Here is a 23574-nt window from a genome sequence, read left to right as displayed (position 1 = left end):
GCTGCAATGGGGTCTGAATTTCCTCAGTGTGCAGTCGGTGGCAGTATCAGCCACACTGGAAAAGTCTAAATGCAATGTAGAGCACAGACATGAACTTTGCTGTGTTCAGAAGGCCTTCTCTCTCAAGGTTGGTAAAGATTGTGTAGAATATATCAAGAACTGTCGCATTTACGTGTCTCCAGAGCCACTCTATTTTTATAGAAAAACAATAATGGGTAATTGTGCTACTCTGTGAACCTTTTAGTAACTAGCATTGCCATGTGAAGGTATGTGGCATACAACCTAGGCTACACACTAAATAAAAAAGAAAAGGGAACATAAGGAATATGAAAATATACTAGCAGCCAGAGGAGATATTTGCTAGTATTAAAGAACAGGGAGAATAGGGTAATGACACAAACTGGCATATCCATTATACCTGAGATTGGGGGATGACCGATGGATTGGTGTCCTATTGTGTTCTGTCCGTGAAAGCCAGTCCCTCCACAAACCTGACCAGGTGACGAAACATGTTAGCAGTGAGCGTTACTGAAACACCTGAACCCAGTGATTAAGGCTGAGGGCAGTTGTAGCCTAGTGCTGGACTAATAATGGACTGGTACTGGACTAATAATCAGAAGGTCTGTTGATGAAAGGAAAACCAGGGCTATCAAGTCATGCAGTGTAAACTAAGTCTAACTAGAGAGTGAGGATGGGAATGTATATGCCAGGAGGATGCCAGAAAGGGGAACACACATCACGGAAAATATTATGGCTCATATGAAGGGGGGAATGTAGTCCCTCAATACTTAAAACTCATATATCTGAATATGATCTTCACAGAATTAAGACACCATAATTCGGCATATTTTCTCTGCAAATTACAGTTCCAAACAAAGAGGCGTAGCCATACTTATAAATAAAGAATCAGTAAATTTATACACAATATTACTATAACAGATCCTGAAGGCTTATAAATAATAATTAGCGAAATTAACAATAATTTTATAACGATTGCAAACATCTATGGGCTAAATATAGATACCCATCTCTTTTCATGCCTTCTTCACAAATCTTACTAATCCTCCTGAATCTCAAATTATAATCAACTTAAACACAGTTATTAGCCCACAATTAGATAAAACAACCAACTCAGACTTTGAGGTGGCATGGTGGCTTATTGGGTAACACTGTTGCCCCACAATAAGAAGGTCCTGGGTTTGATTCCCAGGTTGAGCATCCCAGGTTCTTCCCATGCCTGTGTGGGTTTCATTCGGGAGCTCCTTTTTCCTACCCCAGTTCAAAGAATCTGGTTAACTGGGAATATTACAATTAAAAATTTAAAAACTTGTTTTATAACGCTCTCTTTATTACATTACATGGTTTAGATATTTGTTTGGTTACAGTGTTCTCAATGAATATGTGATTTGTTGATTGTTTTCCTTTTAATTGACAAAAGTATGAAGTATAATGGCATCGACTGATCTCTCTCCAACAAAATGGTTGAACTAATGGCTTTAAGTGGAAATACCAGGAGTGTAGTCTCTTGTGCTTTACTGAGACCTGGCTGCATGAACTAATTCTTGACACTAATGGTAACATCAATGGATTCCGTTTGGTGAGAGCAGACAGGAGCATTACAGACAGTGGAAAAAGTGAAGTGGAGGTGCATTGGCAATGTTTGTTAACAATAACTTTGAAATTGTCTACTTTGAAAAGTAGTTTAGCCATCTCTCTCTCTCTCTCTCTCTCTCTCTCTCTCTTTCTCTCTCTCTCTCACACACACACACACACACACACACAGACACACACACTTTTCCTGTGTTTATAAAACCCCTGTTTTCTTTCAATAAACAAGGTCGTGTCTGTGTGATTTCCTCGTTCACGAATGATTCTTCTCCTGGTTACGTTCTTCATATTACCTCAAGGAACAGGACTTTAAGTAAACCCTAACACTACCTCAGAATAAGGTTAAATTAATTTTATCTCATTCTTCGATATTCTTTCATTTTTAGTAGCTTCCCTTGCGTACCACCAGAGGGAGACCGGGTACCACCAGTGAAGCGCGTACCATAGTTTAAGAACCGCTGGTCTAAATAATTACTTCACCTTAGTAAAGGATAGAGCCACAATATTAGTTGGCCCCTTTTTAGTACACGGCCCTTGAAATTATTCTTAAACACTCACACCCCTTTCCCTGCCCCAATTTGGCACCCATAGGCAGCATGTTCAAGAAATTGATTGAATTGAACATTTTTAGCAGTAAATGGACCAAATGATTCAACTTAACTGAACCTATCAAATATGCATTGTATTGCATTGTTTATATGTAAGTAGCAAATTAAAATATATTTTTAATTCATTTGTTTTAATTATTTGCTATAGTTTAAATATGCAGAATTTCATCAAATCAAAATTCACAAAGTTTTTTCTTAGTTTTAGGATAATATATAAACAGTTCCTTTGACCATATAAAATTCTAAAACACGAAACGAAACCTATTGTACACCCTATAATATCGCTATTACGTCACTTATTTAAGTGGGCTTAAGTGCCGTAAAAATAATGATTATTTTGGGGCTTTTTAAAAAATGAACTTTTATTTTGAAATAGTGGTGACAATTTACGTTCTGGACAAAACGATCTCCTTGTCAAAGGTGTTGCGGTTGCTGCAAGTACAGAATTCGTGGTTCAGTTAATTAAGGTACTTAAGACAAGGGTAAGTCATGTTGCACCATTTGTGTAGGCTTAAAGTCTGACTGTAGATGTACATACTAATGGAGATTCAGGTAAGTTATCCTGGTTACATTACCAAAGCGGTAGCTAACTTGCTAAATACGTAATCCAACAGGAAAGTTTACAGTACTTAATGATTTTATGTCTACCTGTCTGATAACCGTAAATAGCCACCTGATTTTTGTTTGATTTTTTTTTTTACATTTTTTAGGTTTGTCAATAGGTGTAGCTAATACGAATTTCCTTATTTGACATGCCAATAAAGCTACTTTTATTTAAAATGTAGCAGATGTTTTAACCTTTACACAACATTGGCAATATAATCTGCTGTATTAATCTTAATCTATGTAAAAATCTACCAAAGCTTTACATGAAGCTACAGAATGGCCACTTAATATCTCGTCTCTGCCCATATAAATAAGGCTAGTTTGATTACATATAGACATGGTGGCACAGTGGGTAGCACTGTCACCTTAGCTCTGCTGGGCGGCCAGGGTTCTGTTGGAGTTTGCATGCTTTACCTTTGTCCACATGGACAATGCAGTCAAGTGCACATAGTCAGGCCAATTGCAGCGACTAAAATTGCCCTAGGTGTGAGTGTGTGTGTCTGCCTTGTGATGGACCTCTCTGGGGTGTTTTCTGTCTTTTGTCCAATGAATCAGACCCACCATGACCCCGACCAAAGTAAAGCAGTTGTAAAACAGAAAATGAATAAATGAACAAATAAACTGCATACAAAAAACTGAGTTGCAAACATTACAAATCTTGGAATTTCTGTACTGTATTAATTTTAAATTTTAGAAGTTTTGTCTGAGTTTAACCTATTTCTAAGCAACTTTGGCACCCAGGTTAATTTTTATAAGCAGAAAAGTACATGAAGCAGGTCTTTTTACCCACATCAGATAGAAAACAGTCACCTTATGCTAAGAAAAAATTGTCTAGATAGACAGATGTAATCCAAGAACCACCAAAGAACCACCAAAGATCCACCAAGTCTCTCCAGTTTCCCCAGTTAGAAAAACTAAGATGATGCTGTGCAAGAATGAAGCATGTGCTCCTAGATCTGCAATCTACAAACCAGTACCACTGATTAACTGGGCAGGATTGTTTTGTATAGTTTCCATGTAAGAGAAATGAGGTAGCATGGTAGATAAAAGTAAGGTTTTATTCATACAGGACTTCAAATATTGTGTTTTAAAAGTAAAAACTTTCTAAAACTTTCAGCAACATTTTATATACAGTGGTTTCAGCAGGTATGACTTTTGTTGTGAATTTGATTTTAAATATATATGAATGCAATTGTACCCATCAATCTACACTTAATTAACAATAACAAAGTAAAATCATGTGTTAAAAATGCATTTAAAATTTTAAAACGAAAATAACATGTTTACAAAAGTACTTAGACAATTTGTGAAAGCTCTTTGTGCAACAATCATTTGTGGAAGCTCTTTTGGCAGTAGTTACATTTGGCTTCATTAGACAAAATAATTACTTTCTTTATGTTAAATTTTAGCAGGCTGTCATATGCCCCTTACTCAGCAGTTACTTCTGTCTTGCCACTTTCTTGAAAGTCCTAGTCATAAAATGCTGCAGGAATGTTTTTCTATCCAACAGTTTCTTCCATCTATGCACAGTACTTTTATAGATCTAGTAGTGTTTAAGGTTATGTCCTCCGTAGATTCTTTTAAATTCTTGCCCTGATCTGTTGTTACAGTTTTTCTCAGTCGCTAAAACACACAAAAAAAATAAAAAATAAAAATAAAAATAAGCATTCCAGAATTACTGAATAAAGATTTTTTGTTTTGCTATGATAAAAGCACAGTGTTTTGTATTGTTTTATGTAGTGTGTAATGACTGATGTGTAGTGTTCATGCATTGGCTGGATTTGTGTGTATTTTGACGGCAGTGTTTGGTTGTGAGCAAAGATAAAATAGTTTTGAGTTGATTGTTTGATTTTGCAAGACAAGTCAGAGGTTTTGTGAAAGTAGCTTAAATTTTGGGTTTTGTGTTTACTGTTTTGAGAAAAGGAGAGGAAATTTCAGGAAATATGTTTTAGCAACTCAGAAAAACTGTATTAAATCCATCAGGTTGATTCAGATGCCTAGCAACCACATACAGGTCCTTCTCAAAAAATTAGCATATTGTGATAAAGTTCATTATTTTCCATAATGTAATGATAAAAATTAAACTTTCATATATTTTAGATTCATTGCACACCAACTGAAATATTTCAGGTCTTTTATTGTTTTAATACTGATGATTTTGGCATACAGCTCATGAAAACCCAAAATTCCTATCTCAAAAAATTAGCATATTTCATCCGACCAATAAAAGAAAAGTGTTTTTAATACAAAAAAAGTCAACCTTCAAATAATTATGTTCAGTTATGCACTCAATACTTGGTCGGGAATCCTTTTGCAGAAATGACTGCTTCAATGCGGCGTGGCATGGAGGCAATCAGCCTGTGGCACTGCTGAGGTGTTATGGAGGCCCAGGATGCTTTGATAGCGGCCTTAAGCTCATCCAGAGTGTTGGGTCTTGTGTCTCTCAACTTTCTCTTCACAATATCCCACAGATTCTCTATGGGGTTCAGGTCAGGAGAGTTGGCAGGCCAATTGAGCACAGTAATACCATGGTCAGTAAACCATTCACCAGTGGTTTTGGCACTGTGAGCAGGTGCCAGGTCGTGCTGAAAAATGAAATCTTCATCTCCATAAAGCTTTTCAGCAGATGGAAGCATGAAGTGCTCCAAAATCTCCTGATAGCTAGCTGCATTGACCCTGCCCTTGATAAAACACAGTGGACCAACACCAGCAGCTGACATGGCACCCCAGACCATCACTGACTGTGGGTACTTGACACTGGACTTCAGGCATTTTGGCATTTCCTTCTCCCCAGTCTTCCTCCAGACTCTGGCACCTTGATTTCCGAATGACATGCAAAATTTGCTTTCATCCGAAAACAGTACTTTGGACCACTGAGCAACAGTCCAGTGCTGCTGTTTCTGGTTCAAAAGTGGCTTGACCTGGGGAATGCGGCACCTGTAGCCCATTTCCTGCACACGCCTGTGCACGGTGGCTCTGGATGTTTCTACTCCAGACTCAGTCCACTGCTTCCGCAGGTCCCCCAAGGTCTGGAATCGGCCCTTCTCCACAATCTTCCTCAGGGTCCGGTCACCTCTTCTCGTTGTGCAGCGTTTTCTGCCACACTTTTTCCTTCCCACAGACTTCCCACTGAGGTGCCTTGATACAGCACTCTGGGAACAGCCTATTCGTTTAGAAATTTCTTTCTGTGTCTTACCCTCTTGCTTGAGGGTGTCAATGATGGCCTTCTGGACAGCAGTCAGGTCGGCAGTCTTACCCATGATTGCAGTTTTGAGTAATGAACTAGGCTGGGAGTTTTTAAAAGCCTCAGGAATCTTTTGCAGGTGTTTAGAGTTAATTCGTTGATTCAGATGATTAGGTTAATAGCTCGTTTAGAGAACCTTTTCATGATATGCTAATTTTTTGAGATAGGAATTTTGGGTTTTCATGAGCTGTATGCCAAAATCATCAGTATTAAAACAATAAAAGACCTGAAATATTTCAGTTGGTGTGCAATGAATCTAAAATATATGAAAGTTTAATTTTTATCATTACATTATGGAAAATAATGAACTTTATCACAATATGCTAATTTTTTGAGAAGGACCTGTAGATAGTTTTTTTCCAGAACATCCTGTATTTTGTTTGGGACTTTATGCTTCCTAATGACTTCGTTCGTTATTCACACATTGTATTCACCTGTTTTGTTACTGGCTATCTCGATTATCTTTAATTGCAGTATAATTGGCTTATTTAATGAATTGCTTCTTCTTGTAATGCATCTAAAATAAGAACGCTTCAGTTTGGTTATCTTGGTTTTAAATGAGAGGCTAGGTTTGTTAGGTTTTGAGGATTGAGCTGCAGTCCAATCTTTTTTCTCTGTTCTTTAATTTTCCTTATCAGGGCCTTCAGGTCTTAATAATTTTCAGATATGAGTGTTGTCATCAGCATATCGAAGGTTATTGATCTTTCTTTCACACAATCCTCAGCTTCTCCCATTATATGTTCATCATATAGTCTAATCAGAAATGGTGGTGAAGACAGCCTTGTCTAACTCCTTTGCCCTTGTGGAACCAGTCTGCTTGTCTACTTTGTCATGACTGTGGCCTTTTGATCAGTTTAGAGATTCCTTATTAGAACAATGCAAAACTTTGGTATGCACATCTTTTTGAGGACACTGTTGACCACATCTTATAGACACTGGTGTGTGTGTCTTTCTAAACAATGCCTAATCAAATTGCAACAGCTGGGTTCTGAGTTCCGGACTTATTATTAAAACATACAGGATGCACCTGACCACAAATTGCAGTACCACAACATTTTATTTACAGCAACTTAATTTTGACCTGAATACTGAATACTTTCATCAATAAGAGATTTCAGTTTTTGATCTGTAATAATTGTTCAGAAAAAAAACTAATTTTGCTTTGTTAATAAGTATTAATAGGTGAATAAGGGCAATTATATCTATTCAAAATCAAATTCACAACACAAAAGGGTCTAAATATTTTCTCCATCCATCAATCCATACTTCTGTATTATGGTGATGTATGTAAAATTGAATGAATACAAAAGACAAAATCTCAGTAAACAGAGAAATAATATTTATTGATACATACAAGCAATTTTCTTGCTACCTCAAAGTTCTCTTGACAAACGTCCATGTCTTAGTATCCTAGACAAGTCCTAGTGGTTCTTTTCTGGTAGCTGCTACCCTGTTGTTCACGCTTTTATTCATTTCTTTTTTTTTTCACAAATGTGCATCATATTTCTCCAAACTACAGGGCATTGGTGCTCCATGCTGTCCTCTGACAACCAAACTGGTATTCCATTACAATTTTTTAAATGTTTATGTTGTTATGGAGATGTTACAAATGTAAGTTACAGAAGAAAAATGTTGGAAAGTTCCATTGGTTTAATACATGTGCTACCCCAACTGCTTTGGAATAATGAACTCCATTGTGTCAGTTCTGGAAAAAAAATCTACAATTTATACTTTGGCTGTGCCAGCCAAACATGAAAAGCTTCCAACAACTCACTGAACACAAAATGGTTAAATGGGTTATTGTGTGTTGGCATAGATCACAAATATTACCAAAATAAGTTTGGTCCCACACAATAAAAAAACAGGGTTTCTCAGGGTTTAACAGCTTACAGTCTTAAAATTATGCTTTAACAAAAACTTGATTATTTAAATTACAAAAACATAAATTATTGTTTTGTGTTATTTAAACCAGACCCCCAAAATACAGTTCTATAAATTCCTCATGTGTCAACAAGAGAGTTAGAGGCATAGTTGCACTGTTTAGAGATTGTTTTTAATGCAATCATTAAACATTTGGTTAATTAAATTTTTTGAGTATCGCTGTGCAATTTTAAAGGTACCGTATTTTCCGCACTATATGGCGCACCGGGTTATAAGGCGCAGTCTCAATAACGGGATCTATTTCTGTACTTAACCCATACATAAGGCGCACCGCATTATAAGGCGCTAAAACATACGGTCTACAAAAAAAGGATACCTACCGGAGGCGTGGCGGAGGTAAGCGTACGTACTGTACGTATTACGTAATGTTCTCTGATTGGTTTATCGCTGCCAGCGTACGTAGTGTACGTATTACATCCCTGTGTCAGCGGGAAATGGTCCGATAGTCCAGCCATTTCCAACCGGGGTGCCGTCTGGCTTCATCAGGGGTGCCGTCAAAAACATTCAGATGTTATTTAAATAAATAAACGCGGGTTGCGTCTGCTGCGTACAGCGATGAGTCGTTTGCGAAAGATCCGAACTGAATAACAGGAACCGAGTCGTACGCGCTGGCTCGCAAAGGGGAGGGGGGGGGTGTCGGAAGCGCCCGCCATACGCAACCACGTGTTGGTTTCACCAAGGGGAGGGGTGTGTGGCGCGAGGAGGGATGCAGAGGGTAAGTGCTTCTTAACACATTTCAGACTGGGGTGACTCAAGATTTTGAACACTAGTAAAAGTGCCGTGACTGAAAAAAGGTTGAGAAACACTGCGATAGTCAATCAAGCGGAGCGCTTACCAAAGTCGCACAACAACATTTTTACAGATTTTGGAACTCAGTGCACACATAAGGCGCACCGGATTATAAGGCGCACGGCAGATTTTTGAGAAAATTTAAGGCTTTTAGGTGCGCCTTATAGTGCGGAAAATACGGGTAATTCCCTTTTATACAGTATTAGCAACAATTTACAGGTCAATTAGGTATAGTGCCATTTTTACTATAAACATTTTGTTGATTTTAGTAATCTCTGCTGATTTTAATCATTTGTCATTGCTATAGATTTAAATATACACATTAACAACCCAGAGTACAATAATGCCAATACAATTCTGGTCATAAGCCTTCTCTTTCTTGCACCAGACAAACTGCTGATCCATACAACTCCAGTTTTGATTTGTCACTTCCTAGAACTGTGTCCCAAAACTGCAGGCCTATCCAAATTCCTTCTGGTGTATTTCAGTCAACCCTTTGTGTGCTTTTTGTTCAAGAAAGGTGTGCATTGACATGCATTGCTGCATTTTTTTTGTGTGTGTGCGCGCGTGCGTTATGTATGCATGAGTCATTTATAATTTGTATTGACTGTTGTAAATCTTTGACAGATGGAAGATAAAGATGATCAGCTGCAAAATATTCCTGGAGATAACCAGAACTTAACAGAAATCAAATCTGGACGAACGTCAGAGTTAGACAGTAGAGAAGATTTTGAGATCCTGCAAGATGTTGATGACGGAATGGATGATCTCCCACCTTTAGAAGATACAGTAGGGCGAAAGATAGAAAGCACCCAGGCAAAAGCAGCTGTTACAAACACCACTCAGCCCCAAGAAGAATGGCTGGATGTTTTAGGTACACAAATTATTTTCTCTCCTCTATCAAATTACAATATTACACTGTGTATTATTACTATTATTTTTGCTGATTTAATGAAATGTGATCATAGGGAATGGCCAACTGAGAAAGAAGATTTTAGAAACTGGATTTGGTCCTGACAGCAAACCTCAAAGAGGTCAAAATGTTACCATTAATCTCAAAATCAATCTGACTGATGGCTGCAAAGTAGAGGAGTCAAACTTATCTTTTACTCTTGGCGATGGTGATGTTTTTCAGGTATATGTTGTTGGACTTCGTGTTATAGGTATCAGTGTGGATTTTACTAACTTTTAGGAAAGTTAGTGTATCAGGAACTCTGGCCTGATTTACTAATCTTTTATTGCTCTTTTCAGGCACTGGATCTCTCTGTACAGCTGATGGAGATGGGTGAAAAGGCCCTGATTGAAGCAGGACACAAATATGCATTTGGGGCATTAGGAAGGTAAGCATGCAATTACAGTGCCTGTGGTTATGAGTACCAATCATCTGTTACAATTATGATTATGATTTTCATAAATACCTTGCCTAGGTAAAGAAAGAATAACCCACAATGGTCACTGAAATAACTTGAAACTGACAAAAGTAATAATGAATAAACATTTACTAAAAATCTGCTAATGAAAATCCAACGTTGCTTTTGAATTGTGGTTCAACAGAATACTTTAAAAAAACAAACTAATGAAACTGGCCTGGACAAAAATGATGGTACCCCTATAAAATGATTGAAAATAATTTGACCATAGGGACAGGTTAAGCTAAGGTGTGTCCTGTAATTAGCATCACGTGTCTTCAAACTTGTAATCAGTCAGTCTGCCTATTTAAAGGGTAAAAAGTAGTGACTGTGCTGTTTGGTATCATGGTGTGTACCACACTGAACATGGACCACAGAAAGCTAAGGAGAGAGTTGTCTCAGGAGATTAGAAAGAAAATTATAGACAAACATGTTAAAGGTAAAGGCAATAAGACCATCTCCAAGCAGCTTGATGTTCCTGTTACTACAGTTGCACATATTAGTCAGAAGTTTAAGGTCTACGGGACTGTAGCCAACCTCCCTGGACGTGGCCGCAAGAGGAAAATTGATGACAAATTGAAAGACGGATAATGCGAATGGTAACCAAAGAGCCCAGAACAACTTCCAAAGAGATTAGAGGTGAACTCTAAGGTACATCAGTGTCAGATCGCACCATCCGTCGCTGTTTTAGCCAAAGTGGACTTAATGGAAGACGACTGAGGAAGAAACCACTGTTGAAAGCAAATCATAAAAAAGCGAGACTGGAATTTGCCAAAAATGCATATTGACAAGCCACAAAGCTTCTGGGAGAATGTCCTTTGGACAGATGAAACAAAACTGGAACTTTTTGGCAAGTCACATCAGCTCTATGTTCACAGATGCAAAAATGAAGCATACAAAGAAAATAACATTGTACCTACTGTGAAACATGGAGGAGGCTTGGTTATGTTTTGGGGCTGTTTTGCTGCATCTGGCACAGGGTGTCTTGAATCTGTGCAGGGTACAATGAAATCTCAAGACTATCAAGGCATTCTGTAGCAAAATGGGCTGCCCAGTGTCAGAAAGCTTGGTCTCAGTCACAGGTCATGGGTCCTCCAACAGGATAATGACCCAAAACACACAGCTAAAAACATCCAAAAATGGCTAAGAACAAAACATTGGATTATTCTGAAGTGGCCTTCTATGAGTCCTGATCTAAATCCTATTGAACATCTATGGAAGGAGCTGAAACATGCAGTCAGGAGAAGGCACCCTTCAAACCTGAGACAGCTGGAGCATTTTGTTCACGAGGAGTGGGCCAAAATACCTGTGGACAGGTGCAGAAGTCTCATTGAGAGTTACAGAAATCACTTGATTGCAGTGATTGCCTCAAAAGGTTGTGCAACAAAATATTAAGTTAAGGGTACCATCATTTTTGTCCAGGCCAGATTCATTAGTTTGTTTTTTTAAAATTATTCTGTTGAACCACAATTCAAAAGCAACGTCGGATTTTCATTAGTTGATTTTCAGTTAATGTTTATTCATTATTACTTTTGTCAGTTTCAAGATATTTCAGTGACCATTGTGGGTTTTTCTTTCTTTAACGGAAGGGTACCAACAATTTTGTCCATGTGTGTATTAACATAATATGCAGGGTGCTTCACTGGAAATGTAAAAATATGTGCCATTAATAAAATTCAATTGTGTCATGTTAATTAACACTGCTCTACTACTACATTACAAATGTTTATTTAACAAGCTAGTTAAATTTACAAACCCAATACAAAAACACAGTGTCTTACATTTACTTTGACTTTTATTTCATTGCAGACAGCATGAACCTGAGATATTTCATGTTTTGTCTGCTCAACTTCATTTCATTTGTTAATATACCTCCATTCCTGCATTTCAGGCCTGCAACACTTTCCAAAAAGTTGGGCTAGTAAAGGTGAAACAACTAAATAATAATGTGATTTCAAACAGGTAATGTAAACAGGTGATTGTAATCGTGGTTTGGTACAAAAGCAGCATCCAGGAAAGGCAGAGTCTTTGATGAGCAAAGATGGCCAGAGAATCTCCAGTTTGTCAACAAATGAGTGAGAAAATGAATGTACCTCAAAGAAAGATTGAAAGGGATTTGCATATTTTTCCCTCTACAGTGCATAATATCATTAAACGATTCAAGGAATTGCGAGGAATTTCAGTGCGTAAAGGCAAAGGGCGCAAGCTTAAGCTGAACGCTCATGATCTTCGATCCCTCAGACGGCACTGCATCAAGAACCACTACTCAAGAATAGCTGAAATAACCACAAGGGCACGGGATTACTTTGGCAAACCTTTGTCAAGCACTACAATACGGAGTCACATGTGTGGAAAAACATCACCATCGCCAAGAGTAAGTGTGGTGAAAAGGAATGGCAACATTACAAAGTGGTAGAGGCTTTACTGTCCATTTTTTGGAATGTGTTGCAGGCATGAAATGAAGGAATGGATGTTTATTAATAAATGAAATGAAGTTGAACAGACAAAACATGAAATATCTCAGGTTCATATTGTCTGCAATGAAATACAAGTCCACGTAAATGTAAGAAACAGCATTTTCCATGCTTCTTCTGATTTGGGGTTGTACTTTGGCTGTGCCATCCAAACATGAAGAGCTACCAACAACTCACTGAACACAAAATGGGTTATTGTGTGTGTTGGCAAATATCACAAATATTACCAAAACAAGTTTGGTCCCAAGCAAAAAAGAAAAAAAAAAGAAGCAGGATTTCTCAGGTTTCAAAAAAGGCTTTTCTGGGTAGCTGATCTACTGCAACTACGTTATTTTTAATAAATTATTTTACATTACAGCTTGCAATCCTAAAATTATGCTTTTAACAGAAACTTGATTTATTTATTTAAATGACTAAATGTCTTAGGCTAAATGATCACTATCTCTTTCAGACATTCCTAGATAATATATTCTGAGTATGATTTTGAGACTTGGCAGTGTATCTTAAGCAATAACATGTACAGTGCTTATAGAAAATCTTAATGCCCACTTTATATAGAATAGTCTTACAGCCTGAAATCAAACTTAGAAAAATATCTTTCTCCAGCTTTTATATATTTTACATTACAACATTAATTGTGCATTTTCAGTGGTGTACTGTGTTCGGTATTCCCCAAGCATAATGCAGTCTAAAAGTTTAATCAAAGGGTCTCATGTGATCATTTTGTTACATGGCATTAGAGTGCCTTCTTTTTTGCCACCCTGCCAAACAGGCCAGCTTTGTGTAAAGCTTCTGAGAGTTTTATCATGTGGACAGACTAACTAATCTCAACCATACTTGTAAGTCATTCAAAGTTGCGATTGGCCTCTTGGTAGCTTCCCTGATCAATATCCTCCTGGCTTAGTCATCCAGTTTGGAGGGGTGGCCCGGTCTTGACAGGGTGTTGATGGTGCCATACACTTTCCACTTTTTAATAATGCTTTGAATGGTACTTAAAGAGATAGTTAAAGTGGCTGAAATCTTTTGAACCTTCCCAAGCATGGTAAATATTTGTGTTACCATGCAGTACTAGTAGTGGAATCCTCAATGAAAAGCTGTTTATTTTGCAGTTTTAAACACCACTACAATTGATGTCAGGTGTGGGCCAGTTATCTTTGGTTTAGATTTGGAAGGGGAGCGGTTGTCAAGCACAAGTTTATAATGGTTGTACATATACAGATGTACAGTACAATGAAATTCTTTCTTTGCATATCCTAGCTTGTTTGGAAGCTGGGGTCAGAGCACAGGGTCAGCCATCGTACGGCGCCCCTGGAGCAGACAGTGTTAAGGGCCTTGCTCAAGGACCCAACAGTGGCTGCATAGCAGAGCCTGGATTTGAACCGCCAATCTTCCGGTTGATAGCCCAAAGCTCTACCCACTAGGCTACAACTGTCCCAAAGTAATAAGGGTTTAATAAGGGTTAAAATGTATAAATACAGCTGGAAAAAGTTAGACTTACTTAATGTTCACAAAAGACATGGAATTTGATAGGGTAGTATGATTTTTTTGTAGGCACTATAGAAGCATAGATTATACGTAGATTCTCCATGCAGTCAACTGTCAAAATTGGATTATACAGTGGAACCTTGAAACTTAACATCAACTGGTTCTGGGACTGGCATTAAGTTCAAAAGGCGTTTTGGGTTTTTTTCTTCCCATAAGGATGTATAGGAAACCTGTTAATGCGTTCCATGGTTTTGTGAAACTGCATATATTTTAGGCATATCTAAAATAATGGGTTGTTTTTGACACTTATACACTAAAAATAATATGAATATAATATAAAAACACTGAAATAAAAAGCTGATTCTTACAATTTCTCAGAATCCCGAGTTGTAACACAAGTTTAAAAGTGAAACGGGAAAATCCAGCTAAACACAGATACATGTGGAGCTTTCAGACTGGATTTGATGGTTATTCCACACAAATGCAGTTTCGTCTCAAATGCACACTTTGATGACGTATTACAGCATCACTTAAGCCGAGGGCTGAAAAAAGCTGCTGTTCATTGTTAATTTGAAATTAAATAAATGAATTTTTAAAAAACAAAGTGAACATGTTGAATTTAAGGGAAACGTAGAGTTTAAGGGTACACATTTCTCGACAAAGGGCATTGAGTTTCAAAGACTGAGTTTAGGGGACGTTGAGTTACAAGGTACCACTGTACTTTTAATTAACTCTTTGTAAAGGATCTGTATAAAATGTGTACTAATAAAATTTCTTTATTGTTTTTATAAGCCAAAAAAAAAAAAAAATTCAAAGAAAAAAACATACCTGTTTGTACAGCTTACCTCAACCCACTTTTTTCTCTTTGCTCTTGAGCAGTTCTAATCCTGTTGTACCTCCCAATGCTGATTTAATTCTTGAGGTGCATTTGCTGTCTGCTGTTGATGCCCCCGACCTGGAGCTTCTGTCTCCCTCCAAAAGAATGAACATGGCAAGCAAGAAAAGAGAACGGGGCAACTACTACTACCAGCATGGAAATTATGCTTTTGCTGTCAACTCCTATGGCATTGCCCTGCAGATAACAGAAACAAGTTCAAAAGGTGATTTACTGTGGGCCTGGCCTGGGAACAAGAGTTAATAATAATAGGGGCAGTACAGTATATGTTTGTGGTTGTACTTCTGGTCAAATTAAAATTGTTAACGTTTTTATTGGGGTTTTGTTTAAAAAGCTCAAATATGATTTACTGACTAACCAAATATATATGTTTAGCTGTCTATAAACAGCAAAAAAATTCAACATCCAGTTGGATTTCAACAACAACTGTATAGAATTTCAAATTCTATTGGATTTATGGATATGCTAATCAATATTAATATTAATTATTCACAGTACATCCTAATCCCTTTGGACACAAAATAGTATGTGGCCCATCTATATACTGTACTTTGTGGGGGTTAAAAAATATTCATGTAAGTTTAAGTGTAAAGTTTAAGTTTCTGTTTTAGAGGAGGAGTTACCGTGGCCTAATTATCTGGAAAAGCAAGTAAAAGTGACTCCAGTCTAAGCAGACAAATCCGGTTTTGTCACAATTCATAGTGTTGACACTTGGTCCAAAAATCTGAAATTTTATCTAATTCAGTTTTGGCCTTAGTTATTAACCAATCTGAGGTTCTGATGTTACTCATTAATTTCCTTGCTTTGTTTAAATACAAATCATTGGCATGATGGGATACAAGGACACTGATGCTGATAGTCATGGACAACAGTATCGCGTCCATGCAATTTTTTTGAGAAAATGCACCACTTTTCCCAAATATTGTTGAAAGTACAAATGCTTTGGTATTCTTTTTTTGCATTGGAACAACAAAAAAAAAAAAAAAAAAAAAAAGTCAAATATGATCATTCCACACAGAACTTCAGAAATAGACTGAACGGTATAATTGCTAATTTCTCAGTGAAATAATTAATTTCAATAATGTGATGCTCCATTAATTTAAATGTCTAATAGTTCATCTTTCTAAGGGGCCATGCTTAATGCTTTAAAACACTTTGCCAAAACTGGATAATAAACTACGTTCAAGCAAAAATGACCGCATGCTCAAAAATATTGATTTTTGATTCATGTCTTTAAAAGAAGGCTTTAAAGATGGTTTATATTCATGCAACATAACAGTAAAATACCCTTTAGATAATAATTCCCAGATACTTTATTTTCATGTCATGATTGTTTCAGTTGACATAACCCCACAGGAAGAGGAAGAGTTGATGGATGTAAAAGTAAAATGTCTAAACAACATGGCTGCTGCTCAGCTCAAGATGGACCATTATGATGCTGCACTGCGTTCCTGTGTCTCTGTCTTAGCTTACCAGCCAGACAACATCAAAGCTTTGTTTCGTCAGGGCAAGGTACCCTACCTTCAGACATTTATATGGTCTGCATGCTGCTTTTAGTGTGGCTACAGTTTAGTGTGGTTACATATTTTTGCATTCTTTCCTTTTTCACCCAAAGTAGTGGTCTCCTTTACATCCAAATTGTGTGCTGTAATCAACCCCTACTTTTTACTTACACAATGCGCATTCACACAGGGATCAGTATTGTGTACGTAAGGGTCACACACTGATATCCATTTTTCCTATCTTTGTTCAGGTGCCATTGACCAGCCAACAGAGGCTGCAATTGCAGAAGCAATGAGGAATCCCTCTAGCCTGCCCACCTTCAGACATAGCCAATCATGTCTGTTTATGTGCCCGAATAGCCAATAGCAAAGCTGAGATTCGAGCTAAAGATCTCAGCAGTGGTGAGCTTGTGTGTTTTACCACTGCACCACCCGAGTGCCTACTACTACTACTGATCAGTTTAATTATTTAAATCAGCATATTGAGGTAACACAACCTCGCATTCCATTAATATCCTGGTTATTAGACACAATGCTAATTTATTACAATTTCTCTGTTTGGCATCCACATGTGCACCTTCTGTTCCCTTTTGTTTGTAAAATAAATCAGTTGTCCACGTTTCTTGGGAATGAGTTTGTTTTGCATGGAGTATTCTTCTGTCAAAATTGTTTGATTTCTTAATTCTGCAGAATATTCTTTCTCCCCTATCTAGTAATTTTGTTTGACTTGTATCACCCCTATCCTGTCCGAGGCGAGCCGCAGACTAGCAATTGCTTCCTCTCTTTTTTTTTTGTCAGTAGTGGATTCCCGTAGAAAGCCATACCAAGTATGAAAAGACACTCTATACCCTATGTGTATTTCCACTACTTGTGCTGACACCTTAACAACATAGAAGAAATTGCTGTTGTAGAGAAACTCGTATGCCTCATTATTGACCATTAGACATTTCATTAAAGAAAGCAACTAATTTGTTGTTTAAATTAGTAACTATAACAATATGCAAAAAAAGCTGTTTACTCACAACAAACTATAAGCCCAACTTAAAAAAAAAAAATAAAAAAAAAATAAAGTTGGGACAGTATGGAAAATACAAAAACAAATAGTGTTTTGTATGAACCCAATATGTTTCATGTTTCTGCATTTCAGGCCTACAACACTTTCCAAAAAAGTTGGAACAATAAAGCATTTACCACTTTGTAATGTTGCTATTCCTTCTCACAACACTTGAAAGACATTTTGGCATCAAGGTTATCAAGCAATGAGGTGTTTCTGGTGTTATTTTGTCTTATTCTTACTGCAAACATGTCTTAAGGTGTGCAACAGTGCAGGGTTGTTGTCACATTTTTTATTTCGTTTTTTTTTTTTGCTTTATCTTGTTGAAAAATCCATGTCTCTGGAAAAGATGTCGACTCAAAGACAGCATATGTTGCTTTAAAATCTCTAAATCTTAAAGTCTTTTTTTTTTTTGCATTAATGCTGCCATCACTGAAGTGTAAATTACCATTTCCAAAGAGAACTGACACAACCCCATATCGTGATCGACCCTGGTTTTAGGACTTGTTGCTGATAACAGTCTGGATAGGACTTTTTGTTTTTGGTCCCAGCACAGTAATTGCTTGCCATGTGGTTATATCAGCTGTTAATAAATGACGTTAATAAATTTGAAGCAGTGCTGATTTTTAAGCTTTGACTTGCGCTCTTGCCCTTTATGCACTGAAATTCCCCCAGATTCCTTAAATTGTTTAATGATATAATGCACTGTAGAGAGAGAAATATGCAAATTTCCTCATCCTATTTTTCATTGAGGAGCACTGTTTTAAAACATTTTAATAATTTTCTTACACATTTGTTGACAAACTGAAGTTCCTCTGCCCATCTTTGCTCCTTTGCCCCTGTCCTAACTAGTTTGGAATGTGTTGCAGAAATGCAGGAATGGATTTATATTAACAAATTAAATGAAGTTGACTAGACAAAATATGAAATATATCAACTGATTTGTTGTTTTTTTGTTTAGTCAGATAAACAGTAAATTTGAGACAAGAGGGAACTGGCTTAATTGTGCTAAGATCTGTTTAAATCTGATACTTGATTTTGTATTTGCAGGTACTGTCTCTACAAGGAGAGTATGCTGAAGCAATTCGAGTTTTAAAAAGAGCTTTACAGATGGAGCCAAGTAACAAGGTAAGTCATGTTTAAATTAACTCCCAAAATAAACATGAAGATAAATGTCACTTAGTAAGCAAACCCAATTTATGCTATTTATTCTTCTGGCCAACATCCAGTATTCTGTTTTCTTTGTATAAAATGCCTACTTAAGTGTGGTTTACTGAGGAAAACTTGCAAATTAAGACAGTACTCAAACTCAAATCAGAAAAGTTGGGACAGTATGGAAAATGCAAATTAAAAAAGATGTTTGTTTTTTTTACATTTACTTTGACTTTTATTTTAATGCAGATAGTATAAACCAAATATAATTTATTATATTTAGTTAATATACCTTCATTCCTGCATTTCAGGCCTGCAACCCAAACCAAATTGATTTGCATTTTGCATTATGTTCCAACTTTTTTCCGATTAGGGGTTTTGCAAACATTGTATGTTGTTTTAAACAGGGTATATTAAATTTAAGTTTAATTTAGAAAAAGATGATGCTGTAATTCATCATATTAACCCAATGCCAGAGCTGTTATGTCCCCCTTTTAAATTGTATTTCTCTCTAAAAATAACCAGATCCCTTATTGTGCATGGCATATATTTAGCAATGCTCTTATGTGCTTAAATATGTTTCTGCTATAGACCATCTGTGCAGTGCTTTGCAGCGGCAGTTCCATGCAGGACTGTGCATGTGAAAGGCATAATATCACTTACACACCAATGCTTGTTCACTTTTCTTACAGGTTGTTAGATGTTTGCTATTAGTAATGTTACATATTTAATCATAACATTTGCTAAATTATATTTGAAGTTCATTATATAAAATATATTTTAAGTTTATTATATAACAATCTTTATTGTTTCGGAAATAAAGACATCAACTATAGTAGTTGTGAATTGTTTCCCCTATTCCTAATTTATATAACAGAGAATCAATCAATCAATATGACCAATATGATCTGGCCATATCTCTCATTCAAATTTATTATTATAGTTTTTAATGGACATTCTCAAAACAACCTTACAGATTTCAGGACCAAAAACCCTTATAAGCACGCTGGCAAAGACAACAGTGTCAAAGAAAAACTTCCTAAATATCGCAAGGAAGAAACCTTGAGAATAACCAGAATCAGCAAGAATATCCCTTGGGTGGCCTAGATGATAATTTGGATTAATTAAAATATTATTAAAAGATAACTCGATGGGTAAAAAATGAAGTATAACATATTTACATAAAAAGCATAATAAAACAGAGTTAATCTCTACTTATTACAGCATAACCAAGAGAACAGGAAACCCAGAGGGTTCAAATTAAATTCTAATTTAAATGTATTTATTTGTATATCACTTTTCACAATAGACATCAGCACCCACCTTCCCCATTGTCAAAAAACCTAGGTGATCATATATCAAAGCAGGAATTTTGTGAACATGGATCTCTGCACATACTGATAAACTTGTTTGCCTGTCCAAAACTCTCCACCAGAACAGAAATAATGGAATTCATCAGGCACTGTTTACCAGGCTATAATATAGAAATAAAGAAAATGGCATGTTTAGAGATCCATTTCAGTCTTCTATTTCAGCCTAAAATCAGTTTAATATCGTTTAACAAAAAAAATCACTGAATGTTTGTTATGCATGGTGATCTTCTTCCTCAATCAACATCGACCACAGTTTTGAACCAAATAATTTATATTATTTTTAGATACTAATGTGGGCGTTGGCCTTATCAAGACTCTGTAAAGATTATATAAAATTAAACAGGTCCAATCAGTCAAATTTTTTTTTCCTTTTTTTTTTTTTTGCGTCAGTTTTAATCTTTTGAATTGTCATAACTATTCCTGATTGTTTGTATGCCTACCTTAGATTCTAGTGGAGAAAAAATAAACTGCTTTTTAGCTGCAAATGGTTTTTGCAGTTGTTCTGTTGCATGGTTCTGTAATAACTATAATAAAAGCACTCCTCCAGAAACTGAAAGGTGTCAGAGTGTATGCCATAATAGCATTTGCCACCCATTTAATTAAACACCAACTCATGCTTTGATTCTTTTTTTGTGTACAGACCATCCATGCAGAGCTGTCCAAACTGGTAAAGAAACACTCAGTGCAGAAGGGAGCAGAGCAGGCAATGTACAAGAAGATGCTTGGAAACCCACCTGACATTAACACTTTACAGAAACCAAGGACAAAGTCATCATGGGTGTGTATGGTAATTACATAAAAAAATCCAGCTGTGTCTTTTGAAAACACCTTGTACTACAGCATACTTGACTTTTCCCTTTAACACAATGTAGTATGGGTGGGAGGTATATCAGTATAAAATAAACTACCATATGGGATTTGCCATCTCACAGATACAGTGGGTCAAAAATGTTAAACCCCAATCAGCCCTGCCAACAATAAAAATTAACCACTGGTCTATGCTGCCAAAAGAATGTAGACACCTGACCATAAGCTTTTTAGTCATCTCATTTCAATCCCACCTCTTGGGCATATTAAATAAAAGATGTCATTGAAAACATTGTGACGTAAACTTTGACTTTATATTGACCATTCATACAAGGCACTACATATTTAAGCAAATACGCAAATCCACAGTGTTCATTATAAGGTATAGTAACAAGTTTATGCTTTAACAGTTGTTGCAAATCTTATCTTTCTCCCTTTCTGTTATTTTCTTCACAGACTGTCAGTTGGAAATGGTTGTTTGGCGCCACTGCTGTTGCTATTGGAGGTGTAGCTTTGTCAGTTGTCATCGCTGCTAGAAATTAAGTAGACAGAATCTGTGCATTCAGAAGTCTGCTGTTTTTTTAAGCTTTCCTAAAGTAGCTTGTTTTGATGATAAATTAAAGGGAGTATTTATTTATATAGCATTCCTTTGCATTTAGATGCAATTGTCAAACTGTATATGCATTTTTTCATTGCATGAAAGATTTCTGAATTGTGTATGTACTATATATAACCTTAAATCCGAAATGGGTTGAGACATTATAAAAAAAATGCAGTGGTTTCTTACATTTACTTTGAGTTTTATTTCACTGCAGACCGTATTAACCCAAGATATTTAATGTTTTGTCTGGTAAAAATAATTGTATTTTTTTAAATACATACATTCCTGCATTTTAGGTCTGCAACACATTACAAAAAAGACTAAATAAAACTAAATAATTCTATGATTTCACAGTTAATGTTAACAAGTGATTGTAGTGGTACAAAAACTGTATTGACTAAAGGCTCATGAGGAGCAAAGATAAGCAGATATCCAGTTTGTCAACAAATAGATGAGAAATGTATTGAAATGTTCAAAAGCTCCTCTTAGAAAGATTGGATGGGATTTGCATATTTCTACCTCTACAGTGCAATAATATCATGAATCTGGAGGAATTTCAGTGCATTAAGGACAAGAGCACAAGCCTAAGCTGAACACCACTGCATCAAAAATCGTCAGTCATCAATAGCTGATATAACCACATGACCAAGGGATTACTTTGGCAAACCTTTATCGAGCATTTTCACAAATGCCACTTAAAACTTTACTTGTTAACCATATCCAGATTTTTGGAAGAAATGGCTTCGGACCAAAGCAAAAAGACCAATCCGACTGTTATCAGCAACAAGTCCAACAGCCAGGGTCTGTCATAGTATGGGGTTGTGTAACTGCCCTTGGCAATTTTTTCAACAAGACAGTGCAAAACCACATGCTGCACACATCACAAAGGCATGTGGACGATGAGGGTATGGATACTGGAATGGCCTTCCTGCAGTCCCAAAATATCTTGGGTTCATACTTTTTATTTCTATGCACAGTTTGTGTTAAATTACACAATAACCTTGTTTGTTGCTGTCCACTGCACATTTTCTGTAAGTAACCCAATTACATTTGTGTTTAGGTTGATTAAAATGAACTCGATGTGAACCTTGGTAGTATTTCAGTGCATAAGGTTGTATGTTTTTGTAGATCTAATTAGTCTCTCCTATTTGTTTTTTTTTGCATTATTTCCAATGTAGCCCACTGTATGCTGCTAGCTTTTATGGTTGCATGTCCAAATTCTAAAATGTGGTAAATTAGTTTGATAAATAAACCAATTATTTAACAGTTATACAGAAGGGTTACTCATGTTAAGATTTTTCTTTGACCAATCACTGTACAGTTTCTATAAGACCAAATTTATTAGTTTTCTGTTTTACTAAATGATCTAAATTTGTAAATACTTATTATTTTAGCTCTTTCTATATTCTATTTATGATTTTCTGTTAAATAACTGTGTAAATTAGTTTGCTTTTTTGAAGTTGTTTTGAAATACTTTGAGGATATTCCCAGTCTATTTTTTGTTTTTGTTTAAGTAAACCTGTGCAAAATCATTCTTCATAGGTTTTGTATACACAGTCACTAGCCACTTTATTGGAAGCACAAATGTCAGACTGGACTCCACTCTGAAAAAGCCTTAGTATGTTGTGGCATGAATTATGTAGGGTGTTAAAGGCTGCTTTGAGATTTTAGTCAATGTTGATTTGATTGCATCACGCAATTGTGGCAATTTTGTCAGCTGTACATTCATACTGCAAATCTCCTGTTCTATACCAGCTTGAGGGTGCTTTATTGTACTACTACAAATCAGAAAAAGTTGGGACCGTATGGAAAATGCAAATGAAATACTTTTTGACATTTGTTTAATTGCAGACAGTATGAACCCAATATATTTTATGTTTTGTCTAGTCAACTTTATTTCATTTGCTAGTATACAACCATTCCTGCATTTCAGGCCTGCAACATGCTCCAAAAAAGGTGGGATGGTAAAGCATTTACCACTTTGTAATGTTGCCATTCCTTCTCACAACACCAAGGATACCAAGTG

General features: G+C 36.4%; 1 protein-coding gene across 3 annotated transcripts; it reads left to right on the top strand.

Annotated features, from left to right (window-relative positions):
* Nucleotides 1-2620: 2620 nt before the first annotated feature.
* fkbp8 (FKBP prolyl isomerase 8) lies at nt 2621-22634 on the top strand. Of its 3 annotated transcripts, none has more exons than XM_063012992.1 (9): nt 2621-2683; nt 9424-9670; nt 9765-9931; nt 10048-10136; nt 15044-15264; nt 16399-16571; nt 18666-18743; nt 20781-20918; nt 21404-22634. In XM_063012992.1, exons 2-9 carry the CDS (start codon nt 9424-9426, stop codon nt 21488-21490), a joined length of 1200 nt encoding a protein of 399 aa, XP_062869062.1. In that variant the 5' UTR covers nt 2621-2683; the 3' UTR covers nt 21491-22634. The 3 variants fall into 3 exon arrangements, with proteins under 3 accessions (XP_062869062.1, XP_062869060.1, XP_062869059.1); XM_063012990.1 differs by having other exon boundaries at nt 2621-2698; XM_063012989.1 differs by lacking the exon at nt 2621-2683 and adding an exon at nt 8630-8722.
* Nucleotides 22635-23574: the final 940 nt, after the last annotated feature.

Source organism: Trichomycterus rosablanca, chromosome 17, assembly GCF_030014385.1.
Source record: "Trichomycterus rosablanca isolate fTriRos1 chromosome 17, fTriRos1.hap1, whole genome shotgun sequence".
Classification (NCBI taxonomy): domain Eukaryota; kingdom Metazoa; phylum Chordata; class Actinopteri; order Siluriformes; family Trichomycteridae; genus Trichomycterus; species Trichomycterus rosablanca.
The sequence above is the reverse complement of the archived record's forward strand: the minus strand, read 5'-3'. Positions and strand labels throughout refer to the sequence as shown.

What these genes read in the sequence shown, in the direction of transcription:
- fkbp8 (XM_063012989.1), top strand. An exon ending in GCGATGGTGATGTTTTTCAG is followed by an intron (nt 9,932 to 10,047) that starts GTATATGTTGTT and finishes TGCTCTTTTCAG; the next exon opens with GCACTGGATCTCTCTGTACA. An exon ending in CTTTGTTTCGTCAGGGCAAG is followed by an intron (nt 16,572 to 18,665) that starts GTACCCTACCTT and finishes TTGTATTTGCAG; the next exon opens with GTACTGTCTCTACAAGGAGA.